The 22,921-nt window shown below is 38.6% G+C and overlaps 2 protein-coding genes across 4 annotated transcripts in view; both read left to right on the top strand.

Moving 5' to 3' along the window:
* Positions 1–7,107, top strand: part of plekhh1 (pleckstrin homology domain containing, family H (with MyTH4 domain) member 1) — an 84,028-nt gene extending 76,921 nt beyond the window's left edge. For both annotated transcript variants that reach the window (XM_028438641.1, XM_028438640.1), the window contains exons 28-30: positions 884–967; positions 1,349–1,495; positions 6,419–7,107. In XM_028438641.1, coding sequence (XP_028294442.1) covers positions 884–967; positions 1,349–1,495; positions 6,419–6,571 — 384 coding nt within the window. In that variant the 3' untranslated portion in view covers positions 6,572–7,107. The remainder of the gene's footprint in view (positions 1–883; positions 968–1,348; positions 1,496–6,418) is intronic.
* Positions 7,108–16,518: 9,411 nt separating this feature from the next.
* Positions 16,519–22,697, top strand: LOC114456705 (zinc finger protein Dzip1-like). 2 transcript variants are annotated; one of them, XM_028438647.1, is made up of 6 exons: positions 16,519–16,619; positions 18,036–19,408; positions 20,963–21,030; positions 21,116–21,167; positions 21,331–21,448; positions 22,491–22,697. In XM_028438647.1, exons 1-6 carry the CDS (start codon positions 16,605–16,607, stop codon positions 22,563–22,565), a joined length of 1,701 nt encoding a protein of 566 aa, XP_028294448.1. In that variant the 5' UTR covers positions 16,519–16,604; the 3' UTR covers positions 22,566–22,697. The 2 variants fall into 2 exon arrangements, with proteins under 2 accessions (XP_028294448.1, XP_028294449.1); XM_028438648.1 differs by having other exon boundaries at positions 21,116–21,135; positions 22,491–22,619.
* The last annotated feature ends 224 nt before the right edge of the window (positions 22,698–22,921 follow it).

Genomic DNA, 22,921 nt, shown 5'->3' with positions numbered 1-22,921 from the left:
ATCATGGAGGTGGTGATCGGGTGGGGGGGGGTTCAGTGGGTGACTTGGGGTGTGTTCATGTGGATGAAGTATGCTATCATCTCCACTGTCTTTAAAGTGTTGAGCTCCAGGTTGTTCTGGCTGCACCAGGACACCAGTCGGTCTGTCTCCCACCTGTAGTCAGACTCGTTCAAGAGCTCTTCTCTTGAATAAGAGCAGCCAGTTGCGGATTTTACGACAAAAACAAGACAAAAATGTGCGCACCAACACACCACAGCAGCCATCCGCGGCGCCATCTTGCCTTTTCTCTTTTCTAATCTCATCTTTTCTAATCTCATCTGATCTCATCTAAATTAATATGATCTAATATAACTGTATCTAATATGCTCTAAATTGATCTATACAATCGATGGTAATTATTATAATATGATCTAATCTATTATGCATTGATCTCATCTATTCTAATCTAATCTATTAGCATTTTATCCAATATAGTATAATATAATATTATCTCATCTAATTTAATATGATTCTTATAATCTAACAAAACCATATCTAATATGATTTAATCCAATTTAATATCTAATGTAATCGATAATGAAACTAATTTCTTCTAATATGATATGATTTGATCTAATCTATTCTATTGTAATATGATCTATTCTAATGTGTCTTATTCTAATCAAATATGCTCTAGTCTAATTTAATATATAACCTAATCTTCAATCTATTCTAATATTTTCTAACATAATCTAATAAAACCACATTTAATGTAATAAAATCCAATCTAATCTGATTTTATTTAATCTGATTTAATCTAAACAAATGCAAGATAATCAGAAACTATTTGTTTGTTTCTTGGTTGTAATGATGGCGTCTCTAAGGCTGTTCCTTCTGTCCACAGCCTGTCCAACCCTCTCCTGTCGACCACAGCCAAGTGTGGCTGGCAGTCAATGAGGATGGACTGTGTGTACTGGACTACACAATGGTGAGGGTCCACTTGTGTTTGTGCACTAACACATTGTTATAGTCACATACAGTATTGTACAACACAAACATCTGAACCCCAAAGGATGGTTTATGGTTTTACTTTACCATACGTGACGGTAACAAATAAAACACAGAGCTCTGTAATGTTTAGCCCCACCCCCCCTTGTCGATCCATTTTAACCTTTGGTCTGGTGCATAAGTACTGTGGGAAAACGAATAGTAAAATTGCAATCATTTACTGGATGTGATGTCACTTTTTTTCGACAAACAATAAAGCCCTAAAATAAATGAAACTAAACAGTTCCCCAAAGGAAACTCAGTTAGAATTGAAAGGTTTAGTCATGGTAGTTTTCACACTGGAAATTCTTCTTGTTCTCAGCACACTTTGCTCACGTACTCCTACCAGTCTGTGATCACCTTCGGGGGTTGTCGGGATGATTTCATGGTGGTCACGGGTCAGCCGAAAGAACCTGGATGTGGAAAGAAGAACGTGGAGAAGCTGATCTTTGCAATGGCTAAACCAAAGGTAGGAATCCTGCGTAATGTCTATAGAGAAGCTTTGACCTGCATGTAGGTTTGTTCTAGGACAGTGGTTTCCAAACTGGGGTACATGAGCACATTGCAGGGGTACTCAAACAGATAATAACAAATGATCAAAAGCTGTTGGGTTATTTTTGAGCAAATTCACCACAAACTATCAGTAATATTGCTCAATAAATTACTATATTTTCTTGTAATTTATTTAAACAGGATTATTTTATGCTGTAGAGGCCATTTCATCACATTTCTCACAGACAATCATTAGCTACATTTTACAAAGGATACCTATTTATTTTCTATTATAGTAATCACATAAGTTGCATGATATATTCTTTTGAAATATTTTACACTTTGCACACATTGTTTTGAATTTGTAGATTAATCCTTAGGAAGCCCACATTTAGGGGTTTATGAGAGCTCACTGTTTCATATATAAAAAAGCATATGAAATTATGGAGACTGTACTTATGATATGATGAGGGGGTACACATGATTTGACAGAAATGCAAAGGGGTACATGGGACAAAAAAGATTGAGAACCACTGTTCGAGGACACATGCTGTAACGCTCCAGTCACAATAGATTTATTCATCCTTATACTTCATTGTAAATCTTAATCTAGTTTAGTGACAGTTCTTTTTTGCTTTACTTACTTAGTGTTTCTAGTCTTTAATAATACTTTTTTCAAAACATTTGAGTAAAGTTTATTTGTTGTTCTCTATCGTATCTCCACATAGTTACATATTCCATATGTACGGGGACTGATCCCACTGGGACAGTTGACATGGATATTTGTTTAAGACACATCACTACGTGGCCCATGCGTGGGCTTAAAAACCCCAGGTGTGCATGCAATCACCGATGTAGTAGGAGACGTGAGAGCAAGACGTGTGAAGGGAGAATAGCGTGGATCCACTTACCATTCGTGTGAGTAGAGAGTCGATCTCCGGGCCCCTCTCGGGATTGCTGTCTGCCTTTTATTCTTTGGAAAAAAAAGAAAAAAATGGAGGGGTACTGTAAGGCGTATTGCACGATCCGCTCTGCTAACGCGCCCAGGTATAGTCCACCACTGAAGCTGACCTGGTCGGCGGATATGGCGTGGCATCCCCCTCCGCCCGTTGATGGAGGAGTAGCGCGGGGTGTATCGCTGGGTGTCCGGCTTCCGCACCTGCGTGTCCTCCTGGTCGTGTGTGTGCAGCAAGCACTGAAACACATTTTCCTCTGTCGAAGTCGACTGTATTGGTGGGAATAGAGGCTCGCTGCTGTGTCCACAAACCACCGCAGCAACAGTTAGCTGCCACTGCTACAAACACAGGGTGGGAAGAACACAACCTGGTTTGGTTGTTGCGTCAGTATGGCAAGCGGGGAGGGACCTCCCTGCAGGGGCTGCAATACAAAAATGCCTGCAGAAGATGGCCATGATTACTGTGTTATGTGCTTAGGGAGTAATCATGCACTTATGGCAAGGGACGATCCATCATCTTGCATGAGTTGTTTTTGTTTGTCAACGAGACTAAGGGAGGCCCGCTGCCATGTGTTTAGGACACAGCCACCTGTACCTGCTCATGGGCTGCAGTAGGCCAAGCGCTCTAGGACTGTGGCTCCAGCAGCACAGAGTCCAGCTGGCATATGTGGCCCCTCAATCTCCACTATTGGGACTAAGTCAGTTGGGCATGAGCAATTTCACAGGCAACAAGCCTCAATTAGTAAACCTCCCGCTCCTGGATCCTTCACCATGTTATCAGTGGGGGCTGATGGGGTCTGTCAATCTGACTCGGAGTCAGATGGAGAGGTTGATATTATGGGCCTGGAGCTCTCAGATAGTTATGTCTTCCCCCCCGGAAGGGGAGACAGTCATAGCAGAACGTGAGGAGTATTGAATGTAGAGCTGCCATCCAATCAGGGGCCTGGCCCCTCCCGTTTCGATGATGAGGCAGGGGGCTGATCCACACGCTTCCTGGTGCCTCTCCTCTCGGACTTTGAGGAGGTGCTCCGAAAACAGTTCCAGTCACCATCAGGTCTGGGCTCTGTAAACGCCTAATGGCGGTTCACAACAGGGAGAAGATAGGCTGTGGGCCTTTACCTTCGGTGGACCAGGCCTTAGCGGCTTTGGTGTCACCATCTAAGTCAGTGCTTGGGAAAAGCGGCTGCCCCAGTAAAAACTGCAGAACGATGGACACCCTGCTCACCAAAATGCATGATGTTATGGCGATCCAGACCCAGTACAGGGGCCACATTATCCCTGTACCAACACTATCTGACCCAACAGCTGGGGGAGGGGTCCAGTGATGACCTGCCGATGGAGCTGCAGCAGGTCTCTTCACTTCTCTCTAAGCTAATGAGGGAGCAGGCTGAGGCAGCGGGAAAAGCCATGTCGGGCCTCTGGACTGTCAGACGCCACCTATGGTTGTCGCAGTCCACGCTACGAGCCAGAGGATAGAGCTCGTCTACTCAAGCTGCCCGTAGAGCCATCAGCAATGTTTGGACCAGATGCGGCTACCATGCTTCAGCAATCACAGGAAGCTTGTCGCTGTGCTTGGGAGGTAGCAGGTTCCTTAAGGCGGAGCCAAGACTGGCGACGTCCCCAGCCACCGCAGCCTTAGCCTGACTGGAGTCAAGGGGATCTGAGGGGCCGGCTAGATGTGGCCAGGCGAGGTAAGTATAAGAGGAGTAGATGTGGCGGTGGTGGCCAGAGGCCACCCCAGACCTCAGGGGACTGAACAGGTTCCTTCGGCCTCTGAAATGCAAGATGCTAACCATACCGAGGGTGAAGCAGGCTATCCTGGTATGCGACTGGTTTGCAACCGTCGACCTCAAGGATGCCTATTTTCAAGTACCGATCTGGGAAGGGGACAGACGATTCCTCAGGTTCGCCTTCGAAGGCAGAACCTTTGAGTTCTGTGTCCCCTCTTTTGGAATTTCTCTGGACCCCCACACCTTCACCGGATGTATGGATGCAGTTTTAGGGCCTCTGCGAGGTCAGGGTCTCAGGGTAATGAACTACATCGATGACTGGCTAATATGCTCTCGGACGGAGGAGCAGTGTCGTTATGTGTACCACCATCTATCGGGGGTTGTTGGCCCACATCACGAGTCTGGGACTGCGTATCAACGACAAAAAGTGCAAATTACAGCCCGCACAGACCACCCAGTTCCTAGGCATGTGTGGGCATACACAGAGTCCGGTGCTCCGGCTCCCAGAGGAGTAAGGGCGCACTCCACGAGAGGCGTGGCAACCTCGTGGGCCTTGTGGCGGGGAGCCTCCTCGTGGTGTGTCTTACAGGGTCCCCGTACATATGGAATATGTAACTGTGTGGAGAGCAGTGTTGTGCTGGTTACTGAAAAAAAGTAACTAGTTACCGTTACTAGTTACTTCATTCACAAAGTAACTCAGTTACTATTTTGATTACTACACCAAAAAGTAATGCGTTACTGGAAAAAGTAACTTTTGAGTTACTTAGAGTTAAAGAATGTATTAATTATTTTGGGTCATTTGTGTCCATACAGCTTCATATCAGTGCTGTAATAATATAATAATCCACTGATGATCAACTGCTATAAAACAACCATAAATTATGTGCATATAAAGCACAAAACAGCTGCTCCAAAATGAAAACAGTAATTTTTCAGCCTTAGCACAGTAATGCAAAGTAAGCTGTGCATATTCCAGGAGCACATTCTGCTGTTAAAAATGCTTATAAAAATAAATGTGGAAAAACTAATTCACAGCATTTTTCTCAGCTACACAATGCTAAACATATCAGGCTAATGAGCTGCTGTTAGCAGTGACTCAGCAGCAGCGGCAGGCTTCTTATTTACAACAGCATACCGTGCAATAGTTTGGCTGACCTGTCCCTGGATAACAGTCACAGTCCGTCAAAATCCAGCCGCAGCGTTAGCTTAGCTTCACTGATGCATCTTTTGGAGACAAAAATAATGCGCGAATTTCCACTCTGAGAAGCTCGTCCTGTTTGGCACGGCATCACGCAAAAATATGTAGTGCTACTGTAAACAGGAAGTACACTGCAGCTAGCAAAGTAACAGACAAACGCACCATATTGTAACCGTAACGGCGTTATTTCTTTAGAAAAATATTGCGTTACAGTACTAGTTACTGTCAAAAGTGATAGAGAACGTTCGGTTACGTTGTGACCTTGATTCTCTGAGTGAAGAGACCATCTCTCCAGTGCAAGGCCGCTCGGAAACGTTCCAATCAAGGTGAATCGGTGATTGCATGCACACCTGGGGCTTTTAAGCCTGTGCATGGGCCACGTAGTGGTGTATCTTAAAGAAATATCCACGTCAACTGTCCCATTGGGATCAGTCCCCGTACATATGGAATATGTAACTGTGTGGAGAGATAGTCTCTTCACTCAGAGAACCAAGATTACAACGTAACCGAACGATATGTTTTTGTTGTTTTTCCTACACTACTCTTTGTTAATATAAGGATAATCTATGTTCTTGTACAGAAAAAAATGAGTGATTCAATATTTTGAGCTTGTTTTAAGCCTGTCTTAATTCGTTCCCTCTCTGATCTGCTCTGAGGACAGTTTCTCTGCACTGACAGCTGAAGCGTAACACTTTCTTTTCTTTTTTTTTGCAGCACAGCACACACTTAAACAGCTGTTGCTGCACATATAATCATGTTTAGGCATTAAATAAATTATATTTGATATTTAATCCTAATCACCCATATAAGTGCATTGCATTTATTTATTTTTTTTTAACAGCATCGAAACTGATAGTATTGCTGGTCGACCAATTAAAAAATTGACAAATTAGTTAACTAAACGACCAAAGCTGGCAGCTCTACTCGTTTCATATTAAATTCTGATTTGGGCGCGTCATGCTCCCCACTGACATACATGTGTAATGCTAACGCTGTTGGACTTTGCTCTCCTGTCAGATACTGGAGCTGACTCTGCTCATGGCCAGCTACGTCAACCACTGGAACCCAGGCCTCCCCCCAGCCTCACACCAGCAGCTCGGCCACTGGGACTTAGACAGCAGACATTTTCCCACCATGAACTACACCACCAAGGGTCCCACACTACTGTGAACTCAACAACACGATCAGAGATCTCTCCTAATGTTTGATTAATGAATTTGATTACTAACGAGTACGTACTCTCTTAGTACTGAAGTCTAAATTAATTTAATATGCTAATGAGATTACAGTTCTATTCAATAGTAACTTTTTAATTTGACATTAATGAAATCCATTTAGATTAGAATTAAATAGATTATTTAATTCTAAATAATTTAGATTAATTATTTGTATGTTTACAACTAACTTCATTTTTGCATCGATTACCATGAACAATTTTTTGCTTTCAGAAGATTTCTGTCTAATATGACTGAATAAAAAGCAACGGTTTACATAACTGAAACCAGTCAACATTGGTTACTTGTATTTTAACCCATTGAATTAATTAATAAAGTGACTAAATAAATCCTTAATTTGCTTACATTAGTACACCTTTTTTAAATGCAGGTCTGTTTTTCTTGATGTTTTATTTAATATTTGGTGCTTTTTTTTAAAAAAAAAAAAAAAGACAAAAACATTGTTTTAAAATCAAAATAAATCATCCTGTACTGTCCAAATTTAAAATATACACATTAAGGCAAAACAAAAAAAAAAGGTTAGAAAGATGATTCATTACCTGTGTTAAACAGAATTCTTTAAAATCATTCAATTTATCACTAAAATACTTGGTGTTTTATTAAAAACACAATTTACAAAAAAACAAAAAAAAAAGCTATAAAAACACCTTTTTGACTTGAACTACTTGGATAAACCACTGTCATTGTGTTGGGTTAAATGGCGTATTTATTTCACCATGTTGGGGCTTTGTAATGAAATGTTTGAATCAGTGATTACATTTGTGTCATAAAACAGAAACATGTTGTTTGTGTATCTGAATAATTTAAGAGCAGGGTGTGTTTTTTACTGTAATTAAATGTTCAACAAAGATGGGATCTTATTATTGCAGAATGTTTTCTACTTGTGTGATAATAAAATGCATTGTAACGTTTTGCTTTTTTTGCTTATTTCGATTTTGTATTTACAGTATCTATGTAGAAGTTGTTCAAATGCTGTCCTAGATTCTAACTAAATATGATAAAAATAATAATAATAATAATAATGCATTGGATTTTGTATTGTGGTTTTGTATTGTTTTAAATGCAAGAGCACAAAAAATTCTGAGAATTTAATGAGATTTAGAATTTTGATGGTTCATTCACAATAATTATTGAAATGTATTGGTATCAGATCAGTGTCGTTGTTACTGGTCCTGTATATATTTCATATTAGTTCAAGATTGATCACATTTTATTATTGCACTTGGACACTACGACTCTGTCTTCTTGACCTTCAAATTTTGCTTTTGTTTTTGATTAGGGACCCAGGGGGGCCCCAAAGGAAGAAAAAGAATGAAAGTCGATTTGTCATTTGTTTGTGACAATTGGTAGTGCAGAATTATTAACACATACCAATATATGAATGGTGCCCATTACTCCATATGTGCCTCGAGGGTGCCAGGGGGCCCCAATTTTGGAATGACTACTCCTCGTTGAATTGGGCTGTAATTTCAAATGGATATTCTATGAGCGAATGTCAAGAACCTATCGAAGACCTTTTTTTACTCAGAGGAACCGAGTCATTTTACTGAATTCTCGGGAACGTGGTACGTGCTATTTGACGTGGAGACATTCTGCGTCCCTGGCCATAATTCATCCAAATTTGTTTGGTTAGGTCAGGGGTCTGCAACCTTTACTCTCAAAGGAGCCATTTAACCTCATCTCACCCCGAATAAAGTCCTCCTGGAGCTGGAAAAATACCGCCTCAATGTATACAATACAGTTTATTAAATTCTATACAGTTAAAATTATATAGAATAATGTTTGATTTAATTTCATTTGATCAAGTAAATGACAGCTTAAAAACAGTTTAAAATAAAATAAAATGAAAGTGTCTTGCATCTTCAAATTCTTACGCATTTCAGTTTACATGAACACAATTTATATAAATAATATTTTTTATGTTAATGTATTTAATGTATTAATGCATGATCATGTGGTCAACACATGCTAATTGCTAATTTCTTGCCACACATAAAGCATGCATATTTAACCGGTACATTGGTAGTTAAAAGAATCTGTTCCCACACAATTAAAATCTCTGTTTTCTTCCAGAATAGTGTTTTTGTTGGTTTAGTTATTTTACCAGGGATTTAAAACTTAAGGTTAACCACAGGTGCAGGAAAGTCAATGGTCTGTAGATGTTGCAGGAGATGAAGTAGGAATGTGCACAACGTGATTTATTTTTAAGTTAACAAATTGTTATATCATGATTTTATTTGTCATTAATCATTAATAGCCTCTGTAAGAAAATAACTCTTTATTTCAGTATTTTTTTAAAGCTATATGGAGCCATGGCAAAGGACTCAAAGAGCCACATGAGGCTCCAGAGCCGCAGATTGCAGACCCCTGGGTTAGGTGGAGGGATCTAGTGGGATTAGGTAAAATTAGGGATTACAGTTGGGGTTCCGTAGGGATAGGGTTTGGGCAGGGGTCACCAACACAGTGCCCACAGGCACCAGGTAGCCCGCATGGACCATGTGAGGTGCCCTCAGGAGCTCTAGTCACCAATGAGCTCCATCTTAAATCTGATTAACTTTGCAGGATTCAAACTCACAAAGATAAATACAGACGACAGTAGTAAATGATGTAGTTAGTATTTGATAAAGACCACACAGGGCAAAATATAGCCGATGGCCTGAGGCAAGCGATGGCTGCATGGGACTTGAAAGAAGAGAAACTCGTCTGTATCACAACAGACAATGCCTCAAATATGAAGCTGGCAGCTGAACTCAATGGCTGGATGAGGCTGCAGTGCTTCGGGCACAGACTCCACTTGGCCATAGTTGATTAGTAGGTTTCCTTCTCCTGATTGTGTGATGCAATTTATTAATAATTAAACAAATCATGTACAACAGTGGTTCTCAAACTTTTCACAGTCCCGTACCCCTTCAGACATGTAATCTTAAGCCATGTAGCCCCTACTTCTGCACACTTAAAAATTATAATAATGAAATGCAGTTTTTTTCCAACCTTGGGGTCAGGACCCCATGTGGGGTCGCCTGGAATTCAAATGGGGTCCCCTGAAAAGTCCAATAGTTTGTAATAATAAAAAAAACAAAGCTAAATATCAATGTATTTTTAAAAATGTTTTAATTATTATTTTTCAAATTTTAACATCACACAACAATCTTAAACTGTATTCTATACTTTCACTTTCTCAAATATAAATCTAGTTCAAAATAAATTGCAGAATAAAAAACAAACAAACATTATCAAAAGCTAATTCTAGAAAGAAAGAAAAAAGTCTCTGGAGATTAAAATGGGGTCACAACCCAAAAAAGTTGGGAACCACTGATGTAATAAACAATGTAGCCCTACAGTGAAATGTGTCTCTGAATAATATATAATAATAATAATAATAATAATAATAATAATAATATATAATATATAATAATAAATTTAATAATAATAATATTCTGTAACCATGGGTTGTCTTACATCAGCTAATGTGTAATTTGTGGCAAAGCATGGAGGCTCCTGACTGCTGGTCGATTTATATTCTAGTTTCCATTTTTTTTTTTTTTTTATTCACATACCCCCTATGACAATTTGCGTTCCCCACTTGAGAACCTAGGAACCTAGAGGCCATTATAAACATAAGTAACCCTGCAGCCAATCAGGAGATGTTGCAGAGACACAACAAACTCCCTCAAACTACTCCTGCAATGTCTTTCCAATCCAGTCCAATACGACTTTATTTGTTAAGACGAAAATAAAATACGTAGCAACAAAAACTACATTTGAATTACAAAAAATTATAAAGTATAAAACATGAAATGTCAAAAATGTCAAGGAATGTAGCAAAATAAGAGAAATAAAATGTATTTGGCATCTAATGCCAACGCTCTGTATCAAGTCATTCTTTATTAGTTGACGTAGTTTATCTACACTTTTTTTCTATATGTGACAAAGGTTTGTATATAGAAAAAATATGTATACAGTAAAGACATTTCACTGGAATTCTGACTGTACATACATTAATTACTCCTTCCTATTTGTCATCAGGCAATGTGGCTGTTTTAATAATATTCATATTTGTGGTCGTGGACATGCTTCAGTCGAGACTTTATTGGGACCATAATTTAACAGGTACTAAATATTCTGGAAGTTCCAACTCTAGTTTTTAAAAAGAACATTAAAGTAAAAGATTTTCAGTTATTTGAAAACATGGCTGTGAAATGATAATGTTTAGTGCAGGAACATCTTCCCACCTTCCTCTTCAATGGCTACGAGGACTTAGACACGTTCAAGCTGCTGGAGGAGGAGGACCTGGATGAGCTAAACATCAGAGACCCTCAGGACAGAGCGGTGCTGTTCACAGCCGTAGAGCTGCTACAGGAGTACGACGGTGGGTGGATCAGTGACATACCTGCATGATTGTGCCCTAGTTTGCACTAAATGACATCTTCATCCAAGCAATAAATGACATATTTGAGTCCCTACAGGAACTTCACTTCTAAATTCCTTGATTTTGAGACCCAATTTCTGTGTAAGATGTTAAATGTATTTCTCCATGAAAAATAATAATAACAAAAAATGTAATTGTCATCATCAAAGGTTAACACTACATGTAGTGCAAAGTTTTTTTAACAGCAATGAATGATTAAAGTTGTGGTTATAAAAAAGTTTGTGGGTCGGTAAAATAATATTTTGGCCGGTAAAACCTCACCCCTGAGTCTAGTTGTGTATGACCTTATATCATTGTTATATTTTACCCAATATAAATTACTCTATAAAAATCTAATCACCAACTCTGTTGTTTTGCATGGATACATGTCACAGCTACACGTGCTTCATTTGTTTTATTTTAGGAAGAAACCTAATGAAACCAACAACCCTGAGGAGATCCTTGTCTGGGTTTTCATCCTCAGGTTCAATGAAATCCAACCCAGATGAGTCAGGAAGGAGTTGATAAGGTCTACAACATGACATGATGGTGACTTTCACTGAAGTTCTGCAAATAACATCTGCGTTCTTACAAACACGTCAGCTCTGTGTGGAGGACAACATGAACATGAACAAATCACCTCCACAAGGAAGTACGATTAATCCTAAAGATTATTAGGATTCCCCCCGTCCGCCATGCTGTTCCCCGGCGAAGTGGGCCGACAACAATGCCAGGGAATGGGGGGGGGGCTCCACCGACGCGGTGAGGAGGACCGAGCGCCGGGCCTCCGGCGGCAGCGGCTGCTGCTCCTTCAGCCGCGACACGAGCCCAGCCTCACAACAGGGTTGGGGTCAATTACATTTGTCAGTTACAATTACAATTCAATTACAACTACAATGACCAGCATTTTTTCCAAATACAATTTGATCACAATTATTTTTTATCCTCAAAAAGTCAATTGCAATTACGTTCTCAATTACTGCATTTCAATTACATTTAATCACATTTACTGAGCCTGAAATAAATAATCCTATAAAAGTTAACCTAACTGTTGTGTTAGCTTTCTGTTAGCATCACTAATGGTTAACTTGTTAGGCTTCCTTATCAATGAAAATAAAGGTTTTAATATTTTTGGTGAGGAAATCTTGAGTTTTTTGTCAGTATACCCCTAGATTTATACTATTTTAAATTGGTAAAATGTGGGAACGCTAGATACACATTTTAATAATTGTTAACTACATTTTTGTAGAACTGTACATAGAACTGTAACGTGCTTCCCCAGTTTTGTGTTAAATTATAATTGACATTTTTTATAGAATTTTCATGGAAACTTTAATTACAAAGTTAATTATATGAACACAATTACAATTTGATTATGATTACAGCAGCAACAGATTTTTTTCATGCCATAATTGTAATAATTATCAATTACGCTGTTACAGTCTCCTCAAGAAAAAGTGGCTTGATGAAGGGAGACCACTAACATATACAAAAGGACACAGACAAAAGGGTTCGAGTTTGCAAGTTTTATTGTAAAGAAAACATTATTGAATCAAAACATAAATCAACAAACCAAAAACGCTACAGGCGCCGGCCAAAATAAGGAAAAGAGGGGTGAAGAACCTGGCTAACTGCTCCATGGGCCATCGGACCAGGCCCCACCCTGGCTAAGCCACCTCAGCTGAAACTAACTATTAAACCAAGAAAGAAAACCCAGAAAACAGGACTACCGGCGACTATAGCCAAACTAAAATAACAAAGCCCAGCAATCTAAACATGCATGAGATAAATGATTGCTACTTAAATAGAAAGAGGTTTCAAACCACTCAACAAAACAACCAACAAGACAACAACTAAGCAAACAACAAACAAACCTCACTCTGTCTGTCTCTGTCTCTGTCTCTGTGTGTGTGTGTGTGTGTGTGTGTGTGTGTGTGTGTGTGTGTGTGTGTGTGTGTGTGTGTGTGTGTGTGTGTGTGTGTGTGTGTGTGTGCGTGCGTGCGTGCGTGCGTGCGTGTGTGCGTGCGTGTGTGCGTGCGTGTGTGCGTGCGTGTGTGCGTGCGTGTGTGCGTGTGTGTGTGTGTGCGTGCGTGTGTGTGTGTGCGTGCGTGCGTGCGTGCGTGTGTTCCTCTCTCCTGCCATCCTAAATAAGCTCCCTCACCCTGATTGCCAACAGCAATCAGGTGTGCTGCAGCCACTCAGAAAGGGGAAGAAGGGAGACCGGCGATAGAGAAAAACGTAACATACGCAATTACAATTATAATTGACCTCAACCCTGCTTTGCAATACAAAAATTTAAATATTTTGTTGGTATTTGACACATGGGTTATGTCATTATGTGGCCCTGTATATAGGACTAAGTCTGCCATAATTTAAAATGAACAAATGAATAAATCACAGGGTGATGCCAGAAGAAGAAAAAAACTTGAGAACCACTGGTGTAGTGTATTAGTCATGGTAAGTAGGCTCATTTCCATCTGCACCAGTAAGTCCAGTGTTACCACTAATGTCCCTTAGATCTCCTAAGAAGAGCTTAAGAACATTAAACTGGACAAAATGTTATATCCCACTGTACACATTTTCAGACAAGTTCAGATAGTAGGGGTGTAACAAAATAGTCAACTCACGATATGATAGGAAATACAATATAGGCCTCACAATACAATATAAAAAATAAATTCCAATGAAGAATAACAAATGTGTAACAAATCTTTGTTGATGAAAAACAATTTGACTGTCAAAGTTGGAGACTTTGCTTCACAAATAAAGAATGAATTTACCAGTCTTCTTATTGATTCTCATTTCTCAAACATAAAAGTTTTGAAAGCTTTTGTTTAAAGGTGCAGTCTGCAACTCTTATAAAAGTGACTTTTTGTCATATTTGCTAAAGCTGTCACTATGTAAGGACAGCTTTATAAAAAACTAGTAGTTTGTGTGAAAAAACAGACTCATTGAGCCCTCCTGCTGCTCCTGCAGCCTTTGGCAGATTGCCAGAATGCAACGCAACCGAGCAAAAAGAACCAATCAGAGCCAGGATTGTGTTTGATGGACTGTCTGACAGCTGTTTCTCACAGGCCCCGCCCCTTTCCCAGAGCTGAGCTGTAGCGTCAGCTTTTTTACAGTGTATGGTCTGGAGGAGTAGAAGATAAAATTAGCAACTTTTCTGCTTGAAAGGTAGTTACTGCTGCTTGATTTACATTATGTTTGATTTGTAATTGTTACACTGAAACTCTGTGGTGCATGTGTTCATGTGCGCGCAGCAGGGCAAGAGAGCAGCTGAGAGGGAGGGGGAGAGAGGGATCTGAGAGTTGCGGACTGCACCTTTAAGGCCTTTACATTGCAGTGTTTTGTATATTTGTAAATTCCTTGAAGGCTCAGTGTTACTTGCACGTAATGGTCTGAGGTGTTTACCTCGTCTGTAAGGGTCACAATAACTGACCGTTAAGTGTAATGGTCAGTTTACAGACGAGACCATGTCCACTTTAGGTATTTTCTATCATACACTATACGTAAATAAGTAGGTTTTGAGTTTAGCTTTAAAGGTGGAGAGAGTAGCAGCTTCTCGTACTAAGAATGGGAGCTGGTTCTAAAGGTGAGGAGCCTGGTAGCTGAACGCTTTTCCTCCAATTCTACTTCTGGACACTTTAGGAACTTCCAGTAGACCAGCAAACTGAGTGATCTGCCCAGATGATAGGTCACTAACAGGTCTTTAAGATATACAGGAGGTTGATCATGTAGAGATTTGTATGTTAACAGGAGGATTTTAAACTCTATTCTAGATTTTACAGGAAGCCAATGAAGGGAAGCTAATACTGGAGAAATATGCTCTCAGAGAACTTAAAATAGTGTGATCAAAATAAACTTACACCAATCATATGCATTTTTAGCAATACTCGTTCTTTCACGAAATAAAAATATTTATGAATAACACATTGAGAACATAAATAACGAATGAAAAAACATCCCCAAAGAGAACTTAAAATAGTCTAATCAAAATAAAGTTACACCTATCACACTTATTTTAGCAATACACACAGCCGTTGTTTAAAAAAATAAAAATATTCATGGACAAAACAAACAATTTAAATAAAAAATGAAAGGAAGAAAAAACTACACTGAGAACTTAAAGTAGTGTAACTCAAAGAGTGTTGCTACATTTTATATCTACTGTTCTATACATTTTACAATACAAGTGATTGTGGAATTATGAAGAGGACAATAAAATAAAATTCCTGTCCAAAGTTCATACAATTAAGCTTTAAACTGAATGAGATATTCAGAGTTTAAAGCTGAATAAGCAGACGGTCTGACCTGAGACTTTCAACATGGCTGCTGCTTGATTCAAGGGTGTGCAACGTCAGATTTGTTTCAACTGCAATGATACTGTTCATTAATTATTTCATAAAATTGCCTTAAATGCAGCTTTGCTGAACAGCTGAATTTTGACAGGTAGTCATGGTAACTCAGGATAAGTTAGAACTAGAGTTGTCACGATACCAAACAAAGTATCACGGTTCCGGGTAATATTCAATACTGAAGCAATTTTTTTATTGGTATTATTTTTATGAACTGCAATGTATTTGTACAAGTTAGAAATACTTATTAATTATGTATAGTGTTGTTTGGTGCATGATAAGAGTACATGAACAAAAGCATATGAGCAATAAAAAACTAATAAATTAAGTTAGAATTTATTTGGTTGAAATTCAAAAAAATAATCATTGTTTCCTTTGCACATTAATTTGTTTAACTAATAAAAATAATCAACTTTGGATAACAAATTCACTGTCGTTTTTTTTTTTTTTTTTTTTTACTATTTGACAATAATACTTCTCCAATATAATAAACCATAGAGGATGAAATACAAACAAGTTTCTGTCGAAGCGGAGCTGTCTTCAGTTCCTTCTTGCCAGCAGAAACACACGAACAGCCAATCAGCTAACAGACGGGCGGACCCAGAATGCGGACACTGCCAATCATATCTCCTGACGTCACCAGTAACAGGCAAACAGCCAAACATTCAGCACCTGTGGAGTCCGGTTGCCATGTTGGTATGTTTTCAAGTAAATAGCGTGCAGTGAGCTTAGACTGTACGGTGAGAACCTCAGAAAAGAGTAGAGGCAGCTGCTATGTAGTAAACTGGTACCGGTAGTATCGTAATCCACGGTAGTAACGTTGTGTAGAATTTCTAGTATTGTAGGTAGTAGGTTGTTACAATTTGGCACCGCGGGGTACAGCGGGTATCTTGCAACTATAGTTAGAACAGCTCATTGTGGACAGGTAGTCATGGTAACTCAGGATAAGTTAGAACAGCTCATTGTTGACAGGTAGTCATGGTAACTCAGGATAAGTTAGAACAGATCATTGTTGACAGGTAGTCATGGTAACTCAGGATAAGTTAGAACAGCTCATTGTTGACAGGTAGTTATGGTAATGGATTCCAGAATTTGAAAGCCATGTAGAATGTAGAGACAGCACAAAGAGCTTTTAGAAACGACTGAAGTAGGTCTATAATTTTTAACACACCCCTTAAATATTGAGCAGGAGTCCTCAGTGAGCAATGTTTGTACCTAAGGTAAGTTATAATGAATCGTGTGTGTGTTTCAGAATTAAATTTGCATTAGGAATTGAGTGTTTACAAGGTCTGTTGAAAGAGGATTTTACTTTTATTCTAAATGAAAGAGAAATTAAAGCTTTTAAACCATCCATGAAAAAGCTACTTAACCTCCCACCTTTCTATAGACATACTTCCTACGGCACTGCACTGGTATTATAAAATAACAAATATATAAATAAATTGCAGTCACAAATAGATCCAAACATGAATGTGTGCCCTTTTCAGCCCCTTTAGCATCTGATACAATTATAAAGCATCACCAATTGACTTGTAAATTCACAATAGACCCAAAATAGCTAACTAGTAAGGACTGTTCTTGATACTTGTTAATGTTTACACACAAAGATGCACTTTAACATGCAGGATATGAACAAAATCTTGAGTTTTCATTGGTTGTCATGTTTTATTTACAGGTTAACAAGTGCAAATTTAGTAAACACCCACAAACTAGGCAAACAATAAAAAAATAAAAATAAAAAAGGTCTTTAAAATTGTATAAAATAAGACAGAAACCCAAAACAAAACTCTTAAGTTACATCAGAGTGGAAGTTAAAATGATAAACTATTCAAACACTAAATGACAAAGTTTTTTAATTATTACATTTATTTAATATGAAAATATAATTATATAAATCTCAAATCTATACACGGAAAAAAAAAGAAGCCTTTCAAACATGAAATAAAACGATGAGCAGTGCAGTGTGTCCATGTGATCTTTGTCTGTTTTAGTTCTCACATGTTATGGGGCGCCGATGGCAAAGAGCAGCTTTTGGCAACATTTAGCAACAAACAACATTTAAAAAAAACTTTTGTGAATGTATTTATTTGACCAGATTTAGAGCAATACTTGTGAAATTTGATATTTTTTCTTGTAAAAATCTAAAACTACATGTGAAATATTAAATCTAAATGTTACATTTAAATCTAAAGGTTAAATTTTAATCCAGATGCTAAATGTTAAATCGAGATGCTGAATGGTAAATATAAATGTTACATATAAATGTTACATCTAAATGTTGAATCTAAATGTTAATTCGAAATGTTAAATCTAAATATTGAATGCTAAATTTAAACTTATTAGTTAAATATTGAGTTTGACCCATAACATTTAAATTTTACATTCAGATTTAACATTTAGATTTAAATTTAACATTTAGCATCTAGATTTCGATTTACCATTGACATTATTTTTTTACGAGAAGAAAATTATCACAAATTTTCCAAATGTTGCTGTAAATCTGGTCAAAAGTAACAAAAAAAAAAAAAATGTTTTGCTGCTCAGTGGTACGAAAAGTTGCTGTTTAATTTAACTTGCACAACTTTACAATCGGTGTCCCATAACATGGGGGTTCATATCTGCTGTTTCCCTTTCAGCTTTTCCTAGAAGGAGTTAATTATCCCTATGGTGGTGACACCCGTAGGAGCCCTGCACCAGCACCAGCCATGACTCCATTCAAATTCCACCTGCGCCGGGAGAGCGTGGACTGGAGGCGGATTATCGCGGTGGACGTGGACCTGGTGGTGAGCCAGGTGGACTTGGACATGCTTCAGGAGCACATCAGCATGGTGACCTTCTGCAGCCTGGAGGGTGAGTGCTGCGTCCGCTGCAGAAACCCCATTGATCCCTCCTTAGTGAAGCTGCTGAGGCTGGCTCAGCTCTCCCTGGAGTGGCTCTTGTACTCCCAGGAGGTCCTCACCCACAACCTGGTCGCTGTCGAGGAGCTGCTGACTGCGGCCGATAGGGAGCACAAGCAGCTGCTCGGGCAGCTGAAAAAGCAGGAGGAGCATGACATCGCGCTGAAGCCCATCACAAACAATACATCTCTGGTCAACAGCCTCAAAACAGAAAACATTAGCCTCAAATCAGAAAACATCTGCCTCAAATCAGAGAACATCAGCCTCAAATCAGAGCTCAATAGACTAAAGGAGCAGATCAATGAGCAGCGGCAGACCATTGAAGCCAAAACATTTCTGGAAATGAAGCAGCAGTCACAGAAAGACCTGCTGAGAGCGACTCGTGTCAGCGACGAGGCGATGGCCCAGTTTGATCGCAAGCTCGACGACACCAAAAATAGCTTGCTCAGGGAGATGGAGTCCATCTACAACCAAAACCTCCATGCTCTGGACAAAGTCAGTCAGAATCAACTTGTCAGGCAGGAGATACTTGTCAACCCTGTGGACTCGCAGCAGCAGAGAGACATCTACAAGGAGACCCAGAGCCAGACCATCCAGATGTTGGAGCAGCAAAAAAAGAAACATAATCAAAAATGGAAATCCAGGTTGCAGGGAGTCAAAGCTCATCACAAATCTGAGATTGACAGGCTGATGGATGAGCTGAGCCAAATGCAGATGTACCAGTCTGAGAACCACAAGATGTCCCGGATTCTGCGGAAGAAGAAGCTCATCATCCAAGCTCAGAGGGAACAGATAAAGAGCATTTATTTAAACCCACCCATCAAAGAAGAAGAAGAACAAAAAGAAGAAGCAGAAGCAGAAGAAGAAGAAGTACCAGTCATCAAGAGTTCACCTGCACCAGAGCCCCAACAGAAGAGAGTTTCCACGATGAGGCCAGTGTCTGTTCCAATCTTGGATCCTCTACAGGAGCTGTCAGAGGATTCAAGCACCATATCTGAAAAGAGTCCAGCGAAGACAATACCCAAGCCTGAGCTCAGGAAGGAGGTGGCACTGACGCTCGTCAGGCCGGTGGAGAGTCAGAGAACGGAAACTTCTGGGAGCCTTACAGAAAAGTAAGATCAGAAAAAAATGAAGAAAAGAAAGCTGTACATACACATCAGAAAACACACGTGAATCACAAATGTAAATTCCAAGCAGATCATGATACCATAAACTCGGATTATGATTTATTACAACTAAAAATACATATGATTATTTATCGCCAATTTTGTTCTGTGCAAAAATGTTGTTGCACCGTTTAAAAAAAAAAAAACGTGTAGAATTGGCTCAGCTGAATTCAATTTGCACTCAATGGCCCTCATTTATCAACCTTGCGTAAAAATGGTGCAAATCTGAGTGCAAATGTGGTCGTACTACAGGACCAATGCGTGATTCATGAAACATTCGTATCTGACCAATCCCACAAACAAATGATCGGGTGTTGATAAATGCGGCGGCTGACTTCGATCAATATTTACGTGTTATGCCCTCCTGTTCCGCCTGTAAAATTATAAATCTAAATGTTAAACCTAAATCTAAATGTTAAATCTTAATCTAGATGTTAAATATTAAATCCAGATGCTAAATGGTAAATCTAAATGGTAAATTTTAATATTAGCGGAGGCCCCGCCCACTGAGGTCAAGCAAGAAAAGAAGCATTTCCAAGGTGAAAATCGGCATCCTCACATCAGAGGTGGAGCAAAACAAAGATGTGCTTTTTGACAGTGTGAAAACTGGACTGAAAGCGTTTAAAGTCTCTGTGGAAGAGAATCAGCTACTGAGCAGGTGACGTCTGCCCCCCTGTGTGCGCTGAAAACAACTTCACAACAGAGACCCTGGAGACACATATGGATATGACGATTTTTTTTTTTTTTTTTTTTTTTTACCTCAGTTAAAGCAATACATATCACATTAAAATAAATTAATGATTGAAACCTAGTAAAGTTATGTACACACTTCAGGTTAGATGTTAGTCTGATGTGGTTGATTCTTTAAGATTTATACAATTTTAGTCAACACTATGTTTCTCAGTGTAATTGAAATAATTGTGTGGAGAAGGTAGAATTTACCCAAATCTGATCAATTTACCAAAAAAAAAAAAAAAAAAAAATGCTATTAGAGCGCAATATAATCTATCAGTTTCATTATTTTGACAATAATAACTTTATTTATAATAAAATAAAATACAAATACTGAAAGTCACTGTTTTAATTAGATTTTTTGGGTAATTGTACATTGAGTATTTTTTCCCAAGTGTAAGTGTAATTTTACTCACACTTAAGTACAATCTACACTCTGTAATCTACATTGCTACTTTTAGAATGAAGAATGAAGGAATAGAACAAATATTCAGGCTATCAGGATGCCCGATCGTGAATGCGCCAAGTAATAACCTACGACTTAAGGAAATTACATCACCACTTTTTATTCTTTCAACACACAAAATTCCAGATTCAGGTTTACCTTTGTTTACAAAGCAGCCGGTGTTTAATATTTCTATATTTAGTTGTTCACCTGAGAAAATTGTGGTTGAAAGTCGATAATCTACACAAATAAATCAAATGGAATATTTGGTGATTGAGATTTAATTCTTCCTAAAAATCTTTTTGAATTCTGTCCCTGATCAGGAAGCCTCTGTTGAGCTTCATTGAGGAATCGGATCCTGAGATGGAAGAGGTAGAAAAGCAAGGAAAAGGTTGGCCGCTTGTTTACCTAAACAGTCCTCTTTCATCCTTATTGTTGTTATGATCACATTATTAATCTCCTCTGTTCGGTTGCAGTAAAGAAAAAGAACAAATTGGTGAGAAAAATGAAGATCTTGGGACAAAAGATGTAAGAAAAATTCCAAAAATGTTTCTTAACAAATGCTTGGAGTTGTGTGGTTGGGCCCACTTCAGATCAAACTGGTCCAAATGTGGCCTTTGAACTGAAATGAGTCTGACAGCCCTGGTGTAGATGGTAAACGAGTGAAAGCCTGTTTGTTGTGTGGGTTCAGTTCACAGAGTTGCAGGAGAGTATTGAGTGTTTTTCGTTGTCGGAAGAGGAGCACTGTAGAAGAATCTGAATCATCATCAGAGAGTAAGGAAAGTTCTACAGAAATGTCCTCCAGTCAGGTCAGCAGTCACATCCTTCAGTTTTTCCTTTTAATTCTTAACAAATATTTTCTTAAAAACATGCTTTAAAGTGGAGTGCATTTTGTCGCTTAAATCCACAGCTGAATCGAATTGGCTCAAAGTGTCCCAGAACTTTTAAAAAAAAAGCATAAAAATGACCGTTTTATTTTTTATTGGATTATGCTTTTTAACAGTCCTGTATGTGGACATGAAGCAGTGAAGTAACTCACAGAGCTTTATGCCTTTATGATTCTTTTCTCTGAGATTTTAAACCTGGACATATGTTCTGTAACAATACATTTAATTTTTAGGCTACATAATAAATATAAATGTAAGACTGCAAACGTTTATTTCAACATTATTGTGCCCTAGTTTCCTCCTCTACGTATACATTAAATACAAAATATGTTTTAAAAAAAACGATTTTATCCAAGCAATAAGTGATGTGATATCAGTCCCAACAGGATCTTCACTTTAAATTTGCTTGATTTTGTGACCAATTTCTAATTAATTTAGAGAAATTATGTCATAATTTGAGGAAAATGTAAGGATTTTGTACGAATTTTGAGTTTCACTTTAAAGATGACGGCAATCATGTGATATAGGCAGCGAGAAAACTGTGAGCCCTGCAAATATTGTTGAGTTTCATTTTCACAATGATTCATGATTCCTCTGTCATTTTTACTTTCTCCAAAGGGCCAGATTTGGCCCTTGGTCCTTGAGTTTGACACAAGTGTCATAGGGGGTATGTGAATTAAAATCCAGAATTTGAAACGAATATAAATGGAGCAAATTACACATTTTATCTGAGATTACATTATTATGTTTAAGTGTGCAGGATTAGGGGGCACAGGGCTTCAGGTTAAATATCTGATGGGGTACGGGACTGGGAAAAGTTTGGGAACTACTGGACCAATCCATAGGCCAAACTTTCCATGCAGCAGTAAAGGTTATATATCATAGTTTTCCAGTTGAGTTGTCTTTGTCATTTGGGTTGAGGATTCCTTTATATGTGTGTCATGTTCTTGTTCTGATGTTCCAGGTCACATCTGACGTAAAGACAGACGGCACCATGAACGGCAGCCTGACTTCCCTCAACGACGTCAGTGAAACATAGAGGCCATTAGAAACATAAGAAACCCTGCAGCCAATCAGGAGATGTTGCAGAGACACAACAAACTCCCTCAAACTACTTCCTGCAATGTCTTTCCAATCCAGTCCAATACGACTTTATTTGTTAAGACGAAAATAAAATACGTAACAAAAAAAACTACATTTGCATTACAAAAAATTTAAAAGTATAAAACATGAGATTTAAAAAATGTCAAGGAATGTAGCAAAATAAAAGAATTAAAATGTATTTGACATCTAATGCCTACGCTCTGGAGCAACTCATTCTTTATTAGTTGACGTAGTTTAACTACACTTGTGTGTAACCTGCTGTGTTTTAATACTGGTTTTATAACATTGTAC

Source organism: Gouania willdenowi, chromosome 22, assembly GCF_900634775.1.
Source record: "Gouania willdenowi chromosome 22, fGouWil2.1, whole genome shotgun sequence".
NCBI classification, from domain to species: Eukaryota; Metazoa; Chordata; class Actinopteri; order Blenniiformes; family Gobiesocidae; genus Gouania; species Gouania willdenowi.
This window is presented reverse-complemented; position numbering and strand designations above follow the sequence as displayed.

Excerpts from the sequence above, each read along its gene's own strand:
- LOC114456705 (XM_028438647.1), top strand. Across the intron at positions 21,031-21,115 it reads GGTAGAAAAGCAAGGAAAAG|TAAAGAAAAAGAACAAATTG; the intron begins GTTGGCCGCTTG and ends GTTCGGTTGCAG. Across the intron at positions 21,168-21,330 it reads AAGATCTTGGGACAAAAGAT|TTCACAGAGTTGCAGGAGAG; the intron begins GTAAGAAAAATT and ends GTGTGGGTTCAG.